This window comes from Belonocnema kinseyi, chromosome 4 (assembly GCF_010883055.1).
Source record: "Belonocnema kinseyi isolate 2016_QV_RU_SX_M_011 chromosome 4, B_treatae_v1, whole genome shotgun sequence".
Taxonomy (NCBI): Eukaryota; Metazoa; Arthropoda; class Insecta; order Hymenoptera; family Cynipidae; genus Belonocnema; species Belonocnema kinseyi.
This window is the reverse complement of record NC_046660.1, coordinates 77,232,827-77,250,984: the sequence shown is the minus strand read 5'-3', so window position 1 is coordinate 77,250,984 and position 18,158 is coordinate 77,232,827. Positions and strand designations below refer to the sequence as shown.

General features: G+C 30.5%; 1 protein-coding gene across 2 annotated transcripts; it reads right to left on the bottom strand.

The window, feature by feature from the left end:
* Nucleotides 1–11,684: 11,684 nt before the first annotated feature.
* On the bottom strand, nt 11,685–14,919 carry LOC117171638 (flavin-containing monooxygenase FMO GS-OX-like 2). 2 transcript variants are annotated; one of them, XM_033359126.1, is made up of 6 exons: nt 14,403–14,919; nt 13,191–13,332; nt 12,979–13,118; nt 12,689–12,892; nt 12,323–12,608; nt 11,685–12,010 (listed from the first exon to the last, which is right to left on the bottom strand). In XM_033359126.1, the coding sequence occupies exons 1-6, from the start codon at nt 14,612–14,614 to the stop codon at nt 11,711–11,713; spliced, it is 1,284 nt and encodes a 427-aa protein (XP_033215017.1). In that variant the 5' UTR covers nt 14,615–14,919; the 3' UTR covers nt 11,685–11,710. The 2 variants fall into 2 exon arrangements, with proteins under 2 accessions (XP_033215017.1, XP_033215018.1); XM_033359127.1 differs by having other exon boundaries at nt 12,557–12,608.
* Nucleotides 14,920–18,158: the final 3,239 nt, after the last annotated feature.

Genomic DNA, 18,158 nt, shown 5'->3' with positions numbered 1-18,158 from the left:
TGTATCACATGATTCTAGAGTGTTTTTGGTTGAAAACATTTTTGGAACTACTAAATGTTTCTTTTCGCCTTACTGCGAAGGGGTTCATACAAATAATTCATCAGCGAATGTTACCTGATATGCCCTGTTGACAAAATATGGCCCAAACATCCAGAAAATGATCAGAAATACATTTGGACTTTGCAAGCCATTCCGGAACGTGCATCTTCATGAATGTAAGTAGAATCGGTATGACTAGGAGTAACAATATTATTGAACTCCAAATATTATAACTGAAAGGCTGAAAATATATTTTTTCCAAATAATCTCTGCATTATTTATATGTCTTATATATTTTTCTTCACGTACCCGAAAGTGTCCGTACCAGCTTACTCCTGATTTGTTTAAAGATCGCTTGATAAAGAGGGAATTTTGTACTGTGATTAGAGGTATAGTATAATCAAAACAACAAATTCTTTGTGGTAAGTATGAGTAATCAGCGACTACTAAATCGACCTTCCCCGTGACTGCCAACCCCAATGCTCCTGTCCAAGTTTTACTTGTTTCGTTCCAGCCTCCATATGTGTCTGTATCTTCAATATGCTCTACTGTAAAATTCATAGCTTTTTGAAGTTCAAGTAGTAAATCACCGAAAAATCCAGTCAAACTGCCATTTCTCCATTGAGCGAAATATGAGTGCTAGAATAACATTTTTCCTTACACTCAATTACACAGCCACACAAAAAAAAACATTTTTCCGGGTCTGGAGGTCAGACCATGTTCACTATATGTTTTTTGGGTCGCCAAATTCGTATCCGAGGTCCAAAAAAACCCGAACTCGTCAGGGTTCTCACATAATTTTAAGAAACCTCATAAACGTTTTTTTTTCGAGTATCTTTTTCCAGGTCTGGGGGTCAGACCAGGTTTCTTATTTTTTTTTGGGTCACTGAATCTGAATGCGAGGTTCAAAAAACCCCGGAACGTCCGGGTTCCGACATGGCCTCAAAAAACCTCATTACATTTTTTTTAATCTGAGGGTCAGACCATGTTATCATATGTGTTTGGGGTCGCTGAATCTGAATTCGAAGTAGAAAAGATCTCAGCATGTCAGGGTTCTGACATAACGTCAAAAAAAAAACCTTATACAATTTTTGTTCGTGCCCGGGGTTCAGACCATATTTATTATATGTTTTTGAGGTCCCTGAATCCGAAGTCCAAAACACCCTAGCATGTCAGAGTGTCGACATAACCTTTAAAATACCTCGTAATCTAAGCTATTTAACGATTAAACGTTTTAACTTTAGCATCCCAGATAACAGTGTGCTCGCACGATGATCGCGTATTGACTCGTATCGTGCGGATTGTCTCGCAAGCCGCGCTATCGCCCAAGCATACATGCGCAGTCAATCGCGACGCATATCGCTCTCATGCGTGAAGGTTGCACGCATGACGGCGACATGCGAACTCTAAATGTATGCTTAATGTTAAACACAACCGATTATTTATGCAAATTAGGAAAATTGCTCATAGTAATAATAAAGATGATCGTTTTTATTATTTATTTATGTTTGGTAGTTATGTTTGGACGTAATTGACGTCAAAACTGCGTTGATCCAAGGAACTGGTATAAAAAAAAGCAAAGCGTCAACACCGTCAAACACTTCACTTTAGCTATATTATAATAAAACACGAAAGTATGAACATCATTATAAAGTTGATCAAAATTCAATTAAAGATTAAAAATTGATTAATTTATTTTAAAAATACGCACTCAAAGTTAGAAAAATTCGATTAAGCATTAAAGATGCATTTCTGCAATTACTTTCAATAATTTCTAAACAGTAATTCTAAATTTTATGCTATTAAAATTACAAATAGCAGTTTTGAAAAATAAGTAAGTCAAAATTATAATTTTACTTACAACATTATTTAAGAAACAAATAATTTAAATATAAACAGTTAGAAAAAGTAGTTGGACAATTTTTACATTTTGTTTCTTCATATGAGAGAATTTGAAATATTTCAATTTAACAATATATCTAGGATTAAATTAAATGATTATGATGGGATTAATCATTAACTGTTGGCAGGATGGACGCACGCGTGCGTCGCAGACAGCCTGTCATACGCAATTATACGTGAAGTACGCCGTAATGGCGATAGAAGACGGATTACGCACGCATTCTACCTGCCCATCACAGCATTACGGCAGGTGATAAAAGCATGCGTGCTTTATGTCTCACACAGCGTGCCTTGCACTCATGCGAGCACTGTGCGTCGCACAATTTTTATCTGGGATTAGAGCTACACGATGCACACCGCGAGAAGGTCACAAGATCAAAATTGTACATCATTATAGTCCTTAAAAGGGCTTTTGGCAACAAAATTTGAATTTTTGGAATGCTTACTAAGAATAAATATAAATAATTAGATAAATTAATTGTATACATGGTCCGACCTCTGATACGAAACAAAATTTTATGAAGTTTTTTAAGGCTATGTCAAAACTCTGACGTGCTGGGTGTTTTTGGAACTCGGATTCAGATTATATCGACCCCTAAAAACATATAGTAAACATGGTCTGACCTCCCAAACCGGAAACAGACTTTTTTGGGTGGCTGCGTTATAAATAAGATTAAGGTTTTTGTGAACTGTTTTATATACCAGAGTTGAGGAGTAAACGAACCAAACGTGATAATAATTATAGCAATAATTAGAATCAAACTAAAGTTGGCAAAAAAAATGTTTGGTTTGAACGTTTAACTATAAAATGAAATCAGATTTAAAAATGTGATTCTCCGTTAAAAATTGATTGCATAAATAGATAAAGCTGGTTGATCCCAATAAGTGTAAAAATAATAATAATCGAGGTGATGAAGTAGTAGAAGTAATATTTTTTTATATCGAAATATAATTAGATCTGCTTTTGGAGCATGAATATAGTAGATCTTGAATTTTGTATAATTCAATTTTAATTCATTTGACAAAAGCTTGAATTCTCGGTTTTAAAATATGAACCTGTAATAATCCTCAAAAATGTCAGAAAATACCTTAACTGTCGCTATCCGTAGAACCCTACCATTTACCCCTTTATTTGTATGCAACGATTCTTTCGTTTTTACAATTAATCCTGACTTTTTATCCCAAATAGCCCATTCCTGAACAATCGTTTCATTGCAATATCGCATATGCCATTCTCTGATGTGATTATCATCATAACATTTCACAAAAAACGAAGTGTCAAATCTCAATCCGAATGGATTTCCAACAGGTGAAGTGCAAACATCAGTTAGGGGATTTTCATCAATTTCAATGAAGAATAGTAAATTAATTGATTTGTGCAGGGGAACATTTTTCGCAGCATTCTTAATTTTTAGAGCAGAATTTATAGATGTGATGAATATAACATTCAAAGATTGTTCATTTTTTTTAAGATCTCTGAGTTTATTATAGTAGTTTATTGGAGTTAGATCCTCTAATGATATTATTGACGTCATCATTTTTTCTTTCGACAGCATTCTTGCTACGTTGAAAATTACATTCTTTTGGAATGCATCTAAATATAGAAGTTAATAATAAGGTTATTATTTACTTTTATCTTATAATGCTGTCAACGCTTGATTTTAATTTTTCCATGGAGAAAAACTTACGCTTAGGGTTGGTGAAATCTATTATCGTCAATGATGTTGAGTGATAGAAATGACAAAAATCCATGATGATTTTAACATACTCCGTTTTATTTACTTTGGTCGCGTTAACTGCTCTTATTATCGAAATAAACTTCAGAAACATAAAAAATTTCCAAAAATTCATTTAATTTTATAATGTTTAATAGCTCCTTTTGAAAAGATAATATTTTCACTTGGTTAACTTTACTATTCTCTCAATCCTTTTTTTTAAACAAAATTTTATAATAATTTATTGCGTGTAAATTAACGTTATTATCTTATCTCGTGAAATTAATTCTATATAGTGAAAAAGCAAATTGGTTGGAAATGCTTTCAATTAATCTACTGCCATTAGTGACCTAAATCTATAGATTTTTAGATAATGATGCGGTATTATTGAAAATTAGATCGATAAATTATACAGTGAATCACTTTATATTGACATATTTTTTCATTTTCCTTTGGCTTTTCTCTTAAACTAATATAGCCAGAGACAAAATAATACTTCCAAATAAAATTGCTAAAAGTGCTGCAATTTCCCGGATAGTAACACCCCTTCATATTTAACTTCTGGATAATTTATCTGAGTGAAAATTATCTCATAAACGTAGGTTAGCTCCTGTGATTCTCTGAATTTTTGTACAATGAAATGATAAACGTTTCCTAGAACCTTTTTTATTACTATGATTATTATTATATTAAAATATTGCTAAAATTATTAAGACAATAATATAGAAATTGCTCTAGACTTACTAGATGTTTATTATTTTAGTGTATGACTTTGTTTAGAAAATATAAACAAAAAATCAGGCAAAATTCCTTATAACCCACCTATCCCAAACTGCAAATTCAAAATGAAAAATTGCTTAATTATATTAACAACATTTTTTAATGTTTGAAATTAACAGATAATATAACTTATATTTAGTTCAAAACGATAATATTCAAGAAAAGAGTTCAATATTTTGGAGTTCAGAATTCCAAAAATCACTTCAAATTATGACCCACACGTTTCCTGCCCCTACTTCCGAATTTGCTGTTTTAAGTGAAAAATAAAAAATAAATCATTTCATACGTTCGAAGATCTTTTATAGTTAAAAATCAATTTATCAACGTTAATTCCAAATAACAATGTATAATTGTCACTATTTTCGCATAATACTTTTCATAAAATGTCAGGTCATCCTCCATAAAAATGTATCTATAGTTGGATACATTATCATTGAGGATGGCCATAAAATGAGGGGATATTCTGATTAAGTGTTGTGGTCGTATGTCACGTCACCCAGCCCATTGTGTGAACATAGGACGAAAAAATGTTCAAAATAATATTCCAACTTAAATTTGCAACCGATTAAAATTTTTTTTCAATGTAAGGTAAATAAATTTAATTAATGTGTAATCGATATATGTATATTCGCAAAATACTTACTCAGAATTGATAAAAATTTATAATTTATTATTAGCAATTGTATTGTTATAATAGCATTCTGTGATGTTGTAATGATTTTAAATATTTATAAAGTGACCTTTGTCTGAAATCCGATTTTAAGTTATGTACAAGCATTATACAACTAATTGAACGTATGTTTTTCACTTTCATAAAGAAGTAATATAAACCAATGCAGAGTTTAAGCAATTTTTGAAAGTTTTAGGTACTTAAAAAAAATTTGTTCAATAAGTTTCCCAGTAATATTTCAGAGCAGTACATTGACACTTTTGGAAAAATATAATTATTATAGAGAAATTCGCAATGTAAGTCAATTAAAAGTTGCATCCATGTGCATAACATGGTACATTTTTCGAACTCTTTTTAGCCAAAACTTTTTTTTCTGCTATAGGAGATCTTTTTCTTCTTCATTTAAAGTCAACTATTTTTAAAAAATGTTTTACATTATTTTATATGCAGAAGATATTCTATGAGGCATATATTGCGAATTTGTTTATAACAATTACATTTTTCATAAAATGTCATTTTTTTGTTCCCAGATATTATCGCAAACTAACGAACAAAAATTTCCAAAAAAGTACCTAAAAATTTAAAAAAATTGCACAAACAGAGAATTTGTTTATGCCGTTTGCTTATAACAATCACATTATTCATAAAATATCAACGAACTATTCCGGAATATCCGTAGATATTGGTAATAAAACATTAATGTATATGATATATTTGTTCGCGTCTTCAAAACGTATCGTTATTTATTTGAAGAATATTTCATGACCTACACCTACAGATATCGTTTAAAAAATGTTTAACAACTTCATTACCTTCTTTATAAGGGGATTTTGATATTGGGAATATAACAGTACTGGCTTTAAATTGTTCGTGTCTTTGAGACACGTGGATTGATCTATTGACGAACATTCGATGCCAACTCTTGATAAATTTATTGTGAGTTTGAAAGTTAAAAAGAAGTCACATTGTTCTATGAAGAAAACTTTTGTTTTAATTTGGAATATAGCACTAAACTAACTTAAAAAGTTGTTAATGGTAACCGAACATATCGATTATTTTGTTGTGCATTCTGACTTCCTAAAAATAATATTTGTCGATAAGACTGAAAGATAGCTTAAAAAATATTAAAAGTAACCATTTTTTTCTTTTTTTTCAGAGAAAAACCTCCCTGCAGGAAGAACCAAATTTATTTAATTCTTATGAGGAAGAAAAATGCTCATAAAATGAGCCAAAATAAATATAGCCATAGTGAATACATCCATAGTACTTTGTGGCGGTATTATTTGTTTATAACTATGAGCAATATAATTCCTTTTATTTTTATAATTCTTGTATATTACTATAAATTGAGTTACAGACGAAATTCACTTTATAAATATGCGAAATAAATGCAAAATCTCAGACTAACGTTTATAACAATAAAATTGTTAATAAAAAATGATGCATTTATTATAAACCCTCAGTTAGTATTTTGCAAACCAACGACATTTGCTGTGTAACATTAACTTTATTAATTTGGTTATTTAGATTTTAGACCCCTATGCTGTAAGCTGGTCTTTCAGTAAAAATATAAAATAAGTTTTCGAATGAGCTCTCATCGTAGCTTCTACGGCCAATAGATTATGAAATGTGAATTTGTTAATTAAGTGTGCGCCTTCCTCGAGTAAATGACGTATCTAGTGAGTAATTTCCATGGCTTTAAAAAATGTATAAATTTTCTCTTTATAGACCCATGAAGTGGAAAGTCTCCTGAGTGTAAAAATATTTTTTTGCATTAAGAAACAAAAATTGGCAGGGTGGGAGGTGAGTGGATCATGTTGTTGCTTAAATAATAATATTTTTTAAAGTAATACATTCAGTGGAAGTTGTCATGTGGCGAATCGACTGAGGGACAGTGCTTCAAGATAAAGTGTTTGTCGAATTAAAAAAATCGAAATTAAATTTTCATCTATTTTTTTTCTATCTGCAATAGTTTTTTTTTTTGTGAAAAATATTGTTTAAATATTTCGTACAAACAATATAATATAATTCCAAATGAAAATACTTTAATGATCAAACTTTTATTATTAATGAGCTAAACATTATGTTTCATACTTTTTGAGCATTTAGAAAATTATTTAGCTTTATTATGAAATAATTTTAATGAAAATTGTTTAAAAAATATTCTTTTGCAATAAAACTGTTGCAGATATAAAATTGATAAAAAATAATTGACATCTGTCGGACTTCGGGTTTTCCCTTTTTTCAGATTTTTTAAACAAGAAACATGGTCAAAATGATTGTGTATAACAATTGGTTGCTAAAAAAGATTTTTTAATCGGCAAACTTTTTTTTTTGTTGAAGATGCACTAACCCTTAGCATCTAAAAAGAGAAAGTGGATATCTTTTTTTTACAACAATGAAAATTGATTACATTACACTGAATATTTACTCAGCGAAGTCGCACCCTTAATTAACAAATTTATATGTTATAAACTATTGGTAATAGAAGTTTCAGACAGGGATTATTTGAAAGTTGACTTCATCTTCTAAAAATCACCCAGTACACAAACTTACGCTATTTCTTATCCGAAACAAACAATCCACACGACCGTGTAAAAGAGTAATGTCGCCAAAAAAATCCGGCTTAATGACAAGTATGAAATCATCGTCTACGGAATCTTGAATAACTGCTTATATTTATAAGATCTACTGTCAAAAAACAGGCAATGTGAATGGATGATGCAAAAAAAAACAAAAAGGAAACTCGAACAATAAATTATTGGAAAAGACATCCTGGTTTGAAATTCCAAACATTAAAGTCTAGTATATGAAAGATTATTTTATGGTTTAAACATTATTCTTTTAATAATATACTCGAAAGAGAGAAATAATTTTTGCGTTATGCTATAGCTGATAAACCCTGTTACCAGAATTTAGCCCAAATATATAGATACATAGAGAGATTTCTCTGACCAAAATAATATAATTTTTTTTTTAATTACTCGTATTCATAAACGAAAGACAACTTCCTGATGTTACGTATTTTTTTGTATCTATTTTATTGCACAAAAAGTTACAGATCATTTGAAAGTAATCTGCTTATTCGGTTCTTTGTTTCAGCTGCTTGACGAAATTAATCATTATTTTTAAATTACTCCATAACGATACATAAAAGAGGACTTATATTTGATAGATTCTGTGGAAACTGAGGTGAAAACAATCTTCCTACTACAGAATTTAGAATCAATATGATCCAAAACCCCAGAATCTCGGACTTTTTAAAGACTGAAACAAATAATTTTTATTATAGAGAAAGTAGCTTGAAAATATTGAATATTTTAATACTCACTAATAGTTTATAACTTTCGTGTATGGACTGTCTTTGCGCAAGATCATGACAAATGTAGTGTACCTTCCGGTTCTAATTTTTATCAAAGGGCACTTTTTTTTTACTTTTTAGTGGTACAAAAAGCAAATCACTGCCAAAAATGCTACTTTTTTTCTACACATCTGAAAAGATATTGTACTAATTTAATAAGGAATTTCTGGAAAAGAAACAACAGTGTTCTGTAGTTTACCATGGTCCAAGCATCATACGGAGTCTTAGGCAGATCATTTCTCTCCATCATCAATCGATTCATTTTTTTCCACAAAGTCTTTTTTACATTCTAAAAGATGCAGTATATGAAAGAATATGAGAGCAATAGGGAAAAAAATGAAAATTATTCTTATAAAAATGTAAGATATACTAACTCGATAGAAATCATAATCCGATGCATCTCTTATGACATATAATTTGTAAGACCCATCATTCACAAAACGTTTTAAGGTTTGAAATGGTAGATTTAATTCCAAAAGTGTGATTCCACTTACCAAACATGCAGAATATACTGAGAATATAAAAAAAGTAAAATCGAATAATAAACCATTTGTACTGATGCCCTCTTTGGAAATTCTAAAAATTAAGATTCCATTATAAAAACACTGTTTTCATAATAATCTATTTAGCATGGGAATAATTACCGGGCAAACTTTGTCTGCAGTAACTTCCCCAAATAAAGAAAAAATCTTCAACAAAAAAACGATTGTGATTTTTGTTTTTTTATGTTTATGAATGTAAGAAGAAAATTTGCAGCTAAGAAAAGAACAATAATAGTTGCCCAATCTCTAAGGGTGAATGGTTGTAACGTTAAATAATAAAATTGATCATAAGAAGTCATCCCAATAACAATTTCTTAGTTATATTACGTTTTTTATTTGATCTAAAAAATACTCACCTTGGTGAAATCATTCAATGAGATTATATTTTCCTTCATCGGCTTTTTTATCCAAAGGCCCAATTCAGTTGTTTTTAGAGGCACAGTATCCACATAAAGCAATCTTTGTGGATCCATTACAATCCAAGATGTTATCAAATCCACTTTCCCGTTTACAATTAGACCAATGGCCCCCGACCAAGTTTTATTTTTCTCATTCCAAGATCCATATTTTTCTGTGACTTCTGGTTCTTTTGTTGTAAAATTGGCAGCCTCTTCAAGAGCACGCATTAAATTATGAAAGTAGCCTCTCAAATATCGGTGCTCCGACTTTTAACAGATATGTCAATTTATAAATAAATATCAAATATAATGTACTGGTTTTTTAATTTTACATAATAATTTATATATCTTACTACTGCTATTGCTGTAAGTAGAACATTTCCATTTAGCTCGCCTCTATTTTCGTGTAATAAATTTTCCCGCTTTGAAAAGAGAAGTGATGGTGGTACCCAGTTCGCCATTTTTTATCTATTAAATTCTTACAAAATAGATTCATTATAACATTTAACTAGAATCGTATTAATTTTCAACGTAAATGGATTTCCAATTGGGTTCATACATAATTTTTTTTTTAAATTCTCCTGTTATAATATTTATTGGAACTATAATACTTACTTTGACTACCGGAAAAATGAATACTCCTGAAGAATGAAGGCCTGTGAAAGTCATGAGCATCCAAAATTAACTTTACGTAATCTTTTTTATTATTGTAGTCGATAATGTAAAGCTTAATTTCAAGCACATCAAATAAATTGAAGGCTTCATTTTCTCGGTGACAGTTAAACCCGCATTTTCATCAGACTGACGATTAGGAGTGAGAAATATTCCTGGCACTCTTTTCCCTATTATTCAATGTTCATTATATTTACGTAAGTCAATAATTATAAGCTTATCTTATCGTAAATCTATGTAATTCTAAGAATATTAAGAATAAAGTGTGCTATTATTCTAAAATAAATTATTTAAATTTACAATATGATATATAGATAATTTAATAAACAATATATATTATGAATTAATAATAAAAAAATGTATCCCGCTCGAAAAATACTTTTAACTAAAAGATATGGAATCGAGAATAATTACACAGAAAAAGTGGTAGTTTGTGTTACTGATTATCTTTGCTTCACCTTAATTTAAGTTCGATTTGAAGTTAAATATAGACCCATTTTTGACTTAAAAAAGAACGTAGGTTTATTTTTGACTAGGAATAAATTAAAACGCATGTGCCTTAAATATCACAGGTTTTCTTAAACCTGTTTTCAGTATAGAATAAAGGCACTTTGATAAAAGAGAATGGGGTTGAAATTTTTTTTTGAAAAAAGAGAATTGTTTGGAAAGTTTTTGATTCATTAATAATTTTCGTTTGAAAACCTTTATTTGTAATGCCTCTGTTAATAATATACCGTTACTTTATAAATATATTATGGTAGGAAACATGCTGTAACTAATGTTCATCAAATTAATTAATCAAATTGCGAAAAGGCAATTTAAGATTCTGGTGATTGACAAATGTATTATCATTAATTATTTTCGTCGCCGTCTATCAGGCTGTACCATTAGGTTATTAAAAACGCGACACAGACTTTGTAAATGTCGCAGAAATTAAAGGTCCGCCAGGGTTGGAAGAGGGATATGTTTTAGATTCACTATTTTTAAATGTAAGTTGAAAAGGAGGATTCGTTTTAACTTAGATCATTAAAATTAAAGTTTGGCGTATTATTTTTAACAAGAAATAATTGAACTTTTCAGTTTATAAATGTAAAAGATTTAATATTTTGCATTTTAATGGCACTTAACACAAAAAGTTACGGGAAAAGTGTTAAAAGCTTCTATTTTATGCGTATGAATTATTGATCGTTTAAATTAAAAATTTCTTATTAAAAAATGTTTTATGCTTTAATTTTAAAAGCTTACAATTCAAAAGAGGTAAATTCGAAGTGCTTTAATTGCTCTTCAATTTCAATGACTGCGAGACATTTTTGGGAACGGGGAAAAGCCCGTGCCCTTTTGATCCGTATTAAAACTACCACCTGTACAATTCACTTAAAAAATTATCACTATCCGCCCGATTCAGTTTTGCGTCTTACTGAATGACAGTTGATGTCCAATACTTATTGGCCATATCTCTAAACTTTTAAAATGTTTCTGAGAAAGAGTTATCATAAAACTGACTCATTTAATGTACTCGTAATTTGGTTAATTTATTTTACAAATGGTTTCTATTGTTAATAAGTTATTTACAATATCAACTTCCAAACATTATAATTAAATAAAATAAATACAGCCAAAATAAGACATTATTATTGTTGCAAAGTTATTTCCACACTTTTATCGTCATCGGCTATAACTAACTTATAATCCTTATAATGCCATAAATTAGATGCTCTCAATTTTGACCAAGCGTCATAACCGACTTGATAAAAAGGTGGAAGGGGATTGAATCCCCCAGCTTGGGCTAAATTATTATGGTAAGCCCATTGCTGTGCACCTAAAACATGAGCATGTCTTTTCTTCTCTGTTTTACATTTTGAATCTTCAAGCATTTCTTCCTTTGACGGTAAACTAGCTCTTCCTTTGAGTAAAGCCAAAAAATACTGCGCCTGGTAAAAAAAAACACAAAGATTTAATAATAATTTATTAGTACACTGAAACTGGGATTTAAGAACGATTTCGGGAATGGCTTGCAGTGGCCTTGATCCTAAATCCAGGGAATCCAAACGTAAACATTCAGGGCCGCTTGAACCATTTCTGTTGTATTTGGACGCATGATAACATCTGACGCAAATAACGCGCTGAGGCTACTGAAATTCTAGGAATGTCGTAAATCCAGGTTTCTTAAATCCAGGTTTCAGTGCAGTATCAATAAATTAATTGTGTAACGATAAAATAGTAATCATTAAGTTATACTTTACCTTCATATGAAACATTGGAAACGGTACTATCTTATTATTCAAACTAAAAAAACACATGGTTGGATATTTGATATTGATCATATGCTGATAAATCGGAGAAACGTAATTTTCATCTACTGTTATTCCACAACTTGGGTCCAAAAATGGAAAGGATATTGAATATCCTGTACAGTAAATGATCGTATCAGCGATTACGGAATTACCATCGTCAAAAAATACTGAATTTCCTTCTACCTTGTTAATTGCTGCGACTTGAGTTAAATTTGATGGTAAAATACTGACTATTCTGGAAAATCAGTTTAATGAAAGTCAAATAACGGAAATAAGAAATTTTTCCTTTTTATAATTTAAAAGGTTCATGCTAACCTCTTTCCGTAATGACTCAAGTAAACCTGTTTAGCTTTATCACATAATTCTATACCTATATCAATACCAGAAGCAGAAGCACCAAGAATTACAATTGATTTTTCTGAAAATTCTTCAGGCTTTCTGTAGGAATGACTATGCAAAATTTGTCCAGGAAATGTTATTATACCTGCTATGACAGGTATATTTGGATCGAAGTATTGTCTAGGAGTAGATATAAATAAAAACATTTCATTTTCATCTGATAAGAGTAAATAGAAAATTATATTTTTACATATAATGAAACCTACCCTGCGCAAATAATGATTACATCAAATTGTTTCTGGAATACTTGGTTTGTTTCCAAATTTTTAACTTGCACTTTCCAGATGGTAAACTTTTTATCAGTTTCAATTAGTTCTGGTTGAACATGTTCCACTAGCGTGTTAAACTAGAAGAAACATAATTGATCAGATATTATCAATATTAATTATATTTTTTTGTTATAATTATTTCTTCTTACCTGAATGAATTGACAAAGCTGAAAATGCTTAGCGTAGTCTTTCAAATAAGCTAGAACTTGTTGATGCGTTACAGTACTAGACTTATCCCCTTTCATTTTCCGATAATCAGGGAAATTCATTATTTCGCAAGGTAAATTGGTTCTAAAAATTGTACAAACAAAATTATTGCTCCGCGCTTGACCGGCTAGACGTGTAGGGTAGGGTGGGACGAGATGAGCATATAGGGGGCAAGATGAGCCATTCGATTTTCTGGTAAGCTATCGTTTCTTTTGTAACTGTTTTTGTATTAATATCAGGAAGAACGTTATCAAACTTCTTTTTTTTTCTTTTTTCGCTTAATGTTGAATAATATTGTAAAAAACGAAAGTAAACATTTTAAAGCCTGTATTCTGCTATTTTTTCATTTGTTTACAAAGTTGAAGAATCACACAAAATCACATATTAGATTTTGTTTCAATGGTTATTAAGATAGCTTATTTATTAAAACTTAAGTTTTCAACATATTTATATATAATTGTGAAACCGAAATCGGTGAAATTTCGATTTGACTAAAAAGTGTAATATGGGGCGGAATGAACCACTCTTCTGGAGCGGAATGAGCTACCTCTTCATGTGCATTAACTTAACTTCTTAGTATAGCAGTATAGAAAAAAGTCATTAGAATAAATTGTTTGAGTTTCTGAGTACTATGAATAACCGTTCATAGAATTCTGAAATCTTAAAAAAGTGTGGTTTCAAAAATTTTTAAAACGTGGTCACTTTTTGAATTTTCATATAAAATAGCTGGTTCACGAACTTGTTCTTTCTTTTTAGGCCTTCAAAAATTATGCCAAAGAAAAATCCAATCTGATCAATTTTTCTAAAGTTATGGTGCCTACAGAATACAGACTACAGACAGACGGACAGACAAACCCCTTCGTAAAAATCGGATTTCTGACTCAGTGGGTCTCAGAACGTGGAGATTTGATGAAAACGGACAAAATGAAATTTTACATATAATCAATACCATCTTATTAGGATGAGAATGTAAAAAAATAATACAGGTTAAATGTCTCAACTGTTTAACGTAGAAATGATACATATTGTGAACATATTTAACAGGTCAAGCGCGGAGCACTAATCAACATGTTATTTCCCGATATTATGATATATTCATTTCCTTATGAAATTAGAAATTATATAATCTTAAATTATTTTACATTTATACCAACCTGAGATTTCGATACATGCTGGAGTGAATCGGCAAACCTTTCACATCAAATCCTGTTTTTTCATTATAAATCCAAGTTCCTCCTATTTTTTCCATTTTTTCGAACGCTTCTATTTCAAATTCATTTAAATTTGCCGCAAAATGTCGAAGAGCACACAATCCAGCAGCGCCTGCGCCTACTACACAAACTCTCATTTTCCTTTGCGAGTTCATCCTCTACGTATGCCAATATTCTTTAGTGAAATATTCACAATCATTGTTTTGCGTTCACAAACACTGTTCTTTATAAAGAGATAAATTTTGTTTTTTTAGATCAGTTTTTCTGATATCTAAGCCGCAGAACGATACAGAAGCCACTTATTTATGATTATTTATTAACGAAAGATTGATGCTTTGTGGTCTGCGTATTATCATAAAATTCATGTTAATTTCCGGTACCGTTATCTTCTGTCTAGTCCGCCTCAAGTCGACACTGCTGTTTCACGGAAACAAACTGACTGGCCAGTGGCTAGACTGGGTCGCAACGCTCGAATCGACCACCCCAGTGGGCACAAAATTTGGCGACGTCTTTACGACATTGTTAAGATATCTTTACGACACCTTTACGACATCCTATGTCCATGTTGTTAAGATGTCTTTACGATATCGTGAAGATGTCGTATAATCTGACGATGTCTTTATGATATCGTAAATACACCGTTATGGCATGGACATAGGATGTCGTAAAGTTGTCGTAAAAATATCGTAACGATGTCGCAAAGACGTCGCCAAATGTTGTGCCCATTGGGACTTTTTAATCAGATCATCGATTTTGATAAAAAGTAATAATTGAATAATATAATTATTTTTATTAAATAAGATTCTAACATATGTATTTTGCAGTTTTTTTTACAACGGAACGTGAACGGAATGGATTCTCTATCGAGTATCCTCATAGTATCCACATATTAACCCTTTCGTATCATGCAACAAAAACTTTAAAAAAATAGAAAGACTAACTTTTAAATTGGTGAAAATCTGATTCTGTGTAAAAAATTCCATTAGAAGTTCACGGAGTAATCGCAATAGTTTTTTTCATAACGGTAAACAGTTTAAAAAATATAAAACCTATGACGCCTGTTGATTGCTACATTTCAAACGCATCATCTGTAAGTAGCAGTAAGTTGCAAAAAAAACTATTGCGATTACTCCGTGACCTTCTAATGGGAATTTTAACGTAGAATACGAATTTCATCAATTTAAAAGTTGATCTTGCTTTTTTTCTTAGTTTTTGTTGCACGTTACGGAAAGGATACTATGAGGATACTCTGTAGTGTAGAGTATCCTTTCCGTTCACTCAGTCCGCTAGGGAAGTAGTAAAGTAATACTTTCCAAATAAACAAGGTTAAATGAGATGCAGATCAACTCAAATTTAGAATTTTTAACTTCTATGAATGATAGAATTCAAATATTCAGATTAAATTCCAAAATTATAAACCCACGTTATCATTTGCAATGCTCTAAGTTAAGAATCAATCAATGAACTTATAATGTTGAAAATTTTATTATTTTCAGCAATTTTAAGCTGTAAATTAGAAGTTAAATTATTTTCATTTCAAATAATTAAAAAATCCTTTAAAAGCTTTGAAATTTTATTACCAAATTTTGAGAAATCTAGAAGTTGTTTTAAATTTTTTCCAATTTAAAATATTTTTGAAGTTTTTTCAGAACTTCTAAATATTTTTATAAGTAATAAATGGTCAAATATAATTAATTTGCGTAAAAAATTTTCCACCTCAAACGCTTTTAATTTTTAATTGTTCAAGTCTTCAAGTATGTAATTTAAAATTATTTGAATTAAATTAAATTATAATGTCAGAATGAACGTGAAAATGTTTTTGTGGGCTTTTTAAACGACAAAAATATCTAGATAACCTCACAGTCAACATTAGAATTATCATAGTTTTTCAAAACTTGAAATTTGGTATTTAAGAGAATTATTTTCTGCACTTTGAATTATATAATTATTTTTTTTAATTTATTCAATTTGATTCACTTAGTATATATAACTTAATGAAAGAATACTTTCAGTATGGGTTTCAATAAACATTATCTTCGAAAAAGGTTTAATACTGTAAACATAACCTCAAAACAAAACTTTTCTACCTTATGAATGATATGCATTCAATTTGTCTGAAACAAAGGTAAACTTTAAACGTTTTATCAAAGATATTTTTGTTATCACCGCCTTGTACGCAGTAGCTCTCAAAAGTATTTTTTATGCATTTTTTGTTGACTGACTAGGTTCTCTTAATTTTAATTATGTCAGAGCTACAAAAATTTCGTTTTGAATGTTTGATTGCTCTCGAAATTATGTACAAAATGCGTCCAGGATGAAGCCAAATGGCGTGTTTTTAAGAAGATATTGCAAAAATAGTGTAAATTTCAATGTTTTCTGAAATGTTCAATAACTTCTAAAATAATCAAAATTTTTCAATGTTCTTGTGCTCATTTTGAAACTATTCTTTCACAGTATCATAACAGCTTATGAGTATAAATCGCGAAAATTGCGTTATCGAATTACAAGGACTTGCAGTTGTAATACAAAAGTTGGAAAAATTTCAATACTCTTTGTGGTGACAAAAATATTTTTGTAGAATATATGAAACATATCATAATTAAGTTTCTATGAAATTTCTTTAAATTATATATTTATTTTATTTTTATTTTTATTTGCGTAGAGATAATATGTTTTCAAATTTTTCCAACTTTTTTATTACAACTGCAAGTCCTTGTGATTCGATAAGGAAATTTTCGCGATTTATACTCATAAGCTGCTATGATACGGTGAAAAAATAGCTTCAAAATAAGCCCAATAACATTAAAAATGTTGATTTTTTGGAAGTTATTGAACTATTAAGAAAACATTGAAATTTACACTATTTTTGTAATATCGACTTAAAAAATACACAATTTGGCTCATCCTAAGCTGATTTTATAGAGGATTTCGAGAGCAATAAACCCTTTGAAGATAATTTTTTTAGCTTTGAGATCATTCAAATTAAGAGAAATTATTCAGTCAAAAAAGATCCTTCAAAATAGTTTTGACCGCTACTTTACATGCTTTGAGAGATACTATATTTTTTCAGAATTGACGTTTTTTTATGGCACGTGATTTAACTTCGGCTAAAAATTTATTTTTCTCTTCGAAAGATAAACGCTTCCTCTTGTCCTCTTTCGAGATTTTCCTAAGGCGCATAAACTAATCACTGAGTGACTAAAAGGGAACTGAGGTGAATGTCCTGTGGTATTTTTGCAACAGACTGAAAATGACTGAAGCAGACGATACGATTAACCCCCGAGGTACTACCCGCTTTTTTCATACACTCCTGCGTTGTTGTTGAGTTGCTCCGCTAAGCCGGAAGCGCTTCTCTCTCGCCCACTTATAGACCATCGGCTCACAACGTAAATGGGAGCGTGATACGGATAAGGCCAATTTTCACATGAGATGTTCGTCTGATGATGAGGAACGTAAAAATGGGTGCCTGGCCGGTGTGAGTGGATGCGTTCACCTGTGGCGACCTGTCAAAGGTGCGAATTTTTGGCAGTTAACTTACGTGTCTCGGATAAGGTTGAAAATTGGTGTACATGTAGGGGCTGACATCAGAAGTTTCAAGTCAAGTTTCCCAGACCCAGCGTGAGTCATTGGCGTAGGCATTACAAATTCTTCGTGCTGCATTTTTAATGCAGTTCTATAGCATTAAAAATGCAATCGTAA

Excerpts from the sequence above, each read along its gene's own strand:
- LOC117171638 (XM_033359126.1), bottom strand. The coding sequence starts at position 14,614 with ATGAACTCGCAAAGGAAAATGAGAGTTTGTGTAGTAGGCGCAGGCGCT. Across the intron at positions 13,333-14,402 it reads AGCATGTATCGAAATCTCAG|AACCAATTTACCTTGCGAAA; the intron begins GTTGGTATAAAT and ends TACAATTTTTAG. Across the intron at positions 12,893-12,978 it reads GTAATCATTATTTGCGCAGG|ACAATACTTCGATCCAAATA; the intron begins GTAGGTTTCATT and ends ATCTACTCCTAG.